This window comes from Alligator sinensis, unplaced genomic scaffold (assembly GCF_000455745.1).
Source record: "Alligator sinensis unplaced genomic scaffold, ASM45574v1 scaffold1575_1, whole genome shotgun sequence".
NCBI classification, from domain to species: Eukaryota; Metazoa; Chordata; order Crocodylia; family Alligatoridae; genus Alligator; species Alligator sinensis.
This window is the reverse complement of record NW_005843253.1, coordinates 105,453-109,897: the sequence shown is the minus strand read 5'-3', so window position 1 is coordinate 109,897 and position 4,445 is coordinate 105,453. Positions and strand designations below refer to the sequence as shown.

Here is a 4,445-nt window from a genome sequence, read left to right as displayed (position 1 = left end):
CCCCCCCCCGACGCCCGCCCGCCGCAGCGCTGACACTGGGGGGACACAGGGGGGTGAGACGGAGCGGGGGTCCTGGGGGGGAAAATGGGGTGGGAGGTCACTTACCCCTTTGCAGTGCGGTGGCCGCCAGCGCCCCTTCGGCACCCCCCAGGGGCCGCGCCAGGGCCAGCAGTGCGGCCAGGGCAGGGGCATCGTTGTGGGGGTGGGGCACAGGGCTGCACTCCTCAAACTCAGCCCCCTCCAGTGCCCTGTCCTTGTCGCGCTCTGTGGGGAGGGCAGGTAAGACCGGGGGGACCCAGGAGTCCTTAGTGTTGCCCCCAGTGAGAGGAACCCAGGAGTCCAGGGCCCCCCACACTCTCCGTCTGTCTCCTTCAGTGACGCCCCATTCTCAGAGGTGCTGAGCAGCGGCTCCCGGCAGCTGGGGCAGAGTGCGGACTGTTACACCTGCCCCACAGCCCCCAGAGCCAGCCGCATCCCAGGATGCGATACCCGCCCCGATGCCCACCCCAGATCCCAGGCCTGCCACACCAGCCCCAACACCCGCCCTAGAGCCACCTGCCCCAACGCCCACCCAGAGGTGCTGCACTCACTAGCTGGGGCTGGGCGGGTTCTGTCCAGGCCGAGACTGTTTCACCGAAGTGGACTCGGGCAGTTTGATGCTCCCGGCCGTCTTGTCGATCAGTGAGCACCAGCTGCGGAAGGACACGAGCTCAGGCTGCTCCCTGCCCCCCCCCCGTGCCCCTCCCTCCCGACCCGCGGCCCCCACCTCTTCATCTCCGACACCGTCTGTGCCACCAGCTCGTAGATCTGTGGTGCCTTCTCACAGCTGCTGATGACGTAAAAGGCCTTGCGGTCTGCAGGGGTGGGGGGGGGACACCATCAGCCAGGGGCTTTTGGGGGGTCCTACTCCCAGCCCCTGGGCAGAGACCCCTCCAACATCAGGCACAGATGTGGGAGGAGTGTACATAGATCAGGTACATGGGAGAACACTGAGCTTCCCACAATGCCCTGGGGCAGCCCCCCTATATACATATCTCTTCCCACAGTGCCCCAGGTAAGGGCATATTCCTCCTTCCCACCATGCACTGGGGCAGGGCACAGTGCCTCTCCCCATGATGGACCAGGACAAGGAGACAGTCCCCTTCCCCCATACCCTAGGCTGTGGCCAAGCTCCCATTCCCAAAATGCACTGGGGGCAGCCCCACTACACAGCCCTTCCCACAATGCCCTAGGGCAAGCCCCCCCACATACATGCAAACCTTCCCACAATGCCCCAGGGCAGGGCACATTTCCCCTTCCCACAATGCCTCAGGCCCAGGGACATGGCCACGATCCCCTTCCCACAGTGCCCCAGGGGCCTGACCCCAGTGCATGCTGGGTGGGTGGAGGCCACACCTACCTGTGGCTACCTGGCGCGTGATGGCGGAGCTGAGGCGCACGATGGGGCTGAGGCTGAGCTTGGCGGTGTCGGGGGCGCTGACCGGGCGGCTCTGGCAGCGCAGCACCAGGCGCTCCTCCTGCCGCTGCAGCAGCACCAGCAGATCGTCCAGCAGCAGCGCCTGCACCTCTGCGCAGGGAGGTGGCTAGGGTCACCGACCCCCCGGGACCACCAGGCCCCACACGGACCCCCTGGGTGTGCACGGGCCCCCCAGCATGGGCACCCCAGGGACCCCTGGGTACCCCCCAAGCCCTGCATGGACCCTCCCCAGGGCAGCTGCAGACCTCCCCAGCCCCAGCAGATACTCCCAGGACCTGCAGGGACCCCCACCCTTGCACAGATGCCCCCCAGGACTCCCAGGTCTTGCACAGACCCCCCGTTACCTCCCAAGGCCCTGCATGGACCCCTCCCCAGGGCCCCCGTCTCCTGCCCCATGCAGGGACCCCCCAGGCACCCTCCTGCCCCAAGGAGGGAGGTCACTCACCCACAGCCTTGTCCTTGGAGACACGCCACGTCAGCAACCCCTCGTGCACCAGGTGCCGCTTGGTAATGTCGGACACCTGTAGGGGGGAGAATCAGGGGTCAGGGGGTCTCCCTGAGCCGCCCCCCCCCGTGCCCCCAAGTTCTTCCCCTGGGTACCTTGAAGTCGCTGAGCAGTGGGTCTGAGCTCTGCTTCATGTAGGACAGGTCCAGGCGGCCCTGGTAGTCCTTCATCTTCTGCAGGGGGGCAGAAATAGATTTGGGGGTCACATATGGATTTGGGAGTTCCGGGGGGGGAGCTTGCGGGTCCCGGGGGGCTGGGGCAGGGCAGGGCAGGGCAGGGGGGGGGCGGGGGCAGGGCAGGGCAGGGCAGGGCGGGGGACACAGTCCTGGCAGCTCACCATGAAGTTCTCCATGTCGCGCACCTCCTGGTTGACGCGGTGCAGGATGTGACGGCAGCACTCAGCTGCATGCTCCACCCGTGCCCGCTCCTCCGGTGCCTCTGCGGGCACAGGCGCAGGGGTCAGCGCTGGCCCGTGACCCCTGCCCCCTGCCCTGCCCCCTGACCTCCCTCACACACCAGTGTACTTGGCGATGTTCTGCAGCAGCAGCGGGTACTTGGTGAGTCGTTGCATCTCAATGGGTACAATGTCCTTCAGCTGCAGCCGCCGGCAGCGTGCCTGGCTCTCCGCCTCCTGCGGGCACCAAGGAGTCGGGATCAGGGTCGGGATCAGGGTAGGGAGTCAGAGTCGGGGGTTTAGGGGGTCTGTACCTGGATGAACTGTGCAAAGCGTGGGTCCCGGCGTTGCTTGGCCTTGAGCTGCTTCAGGGTGTGGGACTGGCAGCTGCAGAACCGTGCTGAGATCTTCTCGAACCAGCCACCCTCCGTGCCCTCGAACTGCAGGGGGGCGGGGGTCCGGGGGAGGTGTCAGCCCCTGTGAGGCCGTGACCCCCCTCATTAGCCCTCAGCCCCCGGCTCCCCGCCTCATACCCGGGCCAGGAGCACATCCCCAATCTCAGGGACGACGTAGTTGTTGTCGTCCCGCAGTTCCCGCAGGCTCTCAAGGAAAAGACCTGGGGGCAGCACCAGGGGGGTCAGGCCCCTGGTGCCCCTCACTTCCGACCTGCAGCATTCCCTGGTGCCCCGTATTTCCGACCCGCAGCCCTCCCCCCACAGTGCCCCTCACTCTCGACCCGCAGCATCCCCTGGTACCCCTCACTCCCGACCTGAAGCCTCCACCCCTGGTGCCCCTCACTCCTGACCCGCAGCCCCCAGGTGCCCCTCGGTCCCACACTGGTCATACCGTGCACCTCGAGCAGGTCCTCCAGGCCGGGAAACATGGCAACAAGCTCATCCTCTGCAAGGAAGCTGTCAGCAAGCAGTGGCTGGTAGAAAACCTCCAGCAGGACCCGCAGCATCCGCACGTGTGCAAACTCCGTCATGAACAACTCTAGGGGCACAGTAAGCGGGGGCGGGAAGGTCAGCGCAGGGGGCCACATCCACCACCCGCCATTGTTACGGGGGATGTTCTTGGAGGCCCAGACACCTGGGTTCTTGGGAGAGGAGAGGAGAGGAGAGGAGCAGGGGGGCTTATAGGGTCCAGCGGGGCTAGGAGCCCGGATGCATGGGTTCTCTAGGAGGGATGTGGGGGCTGGTCGGAGTCCAGAGGGTTATAAGGTCCAAGCGTGCTGGGAACCCAAACGCTTGGGGCTTGGGGCACGTACCGTTGATGACCTCCTGGCGCTTGACCTCGGTGGGCTGCAGCCGGAGGAGGGCGTCAGGGGCCACGAGTTGGCGCCAGGTGCCCGGCGGCTCCGGTTCAGGCAGCTCTGGCCCTGGCGCAGGGCGCGGCTCAGCACCCTCCTCAGGCTGCACAGACAGAAAGGGCGGTGGCTCCCCCGGCTCCAGGCTGCAGGGACCGGACCGCGGCATCAGTGTCGGCACTGCTGGGACCCGCCCCGACCTACCCCCTGCATGCTCGCGCCCGCACACGTACACGCAGCGGCCGGGGGGGCCCGGGGGGGCCGCGAGGGCACCGGCGCGGGCAGCCGCGTCCAGGTCCACGTCGCTGCGGGAGCGTGGTGGCTTCCCCTTGGCTGAGCCACGTTGGGACCGGCGCCGCTCCACTGCCCGCAGGCTCTCCGAACGGCCCAGCCGTCCCGGCAGCCTATGCCGTGCATGGGACACGCAAGGGACATGGGATGCGCACGGACATGGCGGCGCCAGGACACAGGGACATGGCAATGGGTGGGGGGACACGGAGGAACACGTGTGTCACGAGGCATGGACAACACATGCAAGAAGGGGACACACGTGGCCATGGACACGCATACGCATGGGGAGACAAGTCACAGCCGATGCAAATAACCAAATCAGCAGGCAGGAGGGAGAGGAAAGCAGCCAGTGAGAAGCAAGCGGGGATGATGAAGTCACATGCAATGCGGGGGTGGGGAAATAATGAGAGAGAGAGAGGTGAGAGCCTGGGGGGCGTTTGCCCCAATACCCCAGCACCAGTGGGCACCGTGC

General features: G+C 66.6%; 1 protein-coding gene across 1 annotated transcript in view; it reads right to left on the bottom strand.

The window, feature by feature from the left end:
- ARHGEF1 (Rho guanine nucleotide exchange factor 1) overlaps positions 1–4,445 on the bottom strand; it is a gene marked incomplete at its 5' end in the record, with an annotated part of 9,195 nt that overhangs the window by 1,048 nt on the left and 3,702 nt on the right. The window contains 14 exon segments of the mRNA XM_025194584.1: positions 35–264; positions 354–418; positions 591–692; positions 767–854; positions 1,400–1,567; positions 1,923–1,998; positions 2,078–2,155; positions 2,320–2,420; positions 2,499–2,613; positions 2,691–2,816; positions 2,910–2,992; positions 3,223–3,369; positions 3,644–3,828; positions 3,916–4,185. Coding sequence (XP_025050369.1) covers positions 35–264; positions 354–418; positions 591–692; positions 767–854; positions 1,400–1,567; positions 1,923–1,998; positions 2,078–2,155; positions 2,320–2,420; positions 2,499–2,613; positions 2,691–2,816; positions 2,910–2,992; positions 3,223–3,369; positions 3,644–3,828; positions 3,916–4,185 — 1,834 coding nt within the window.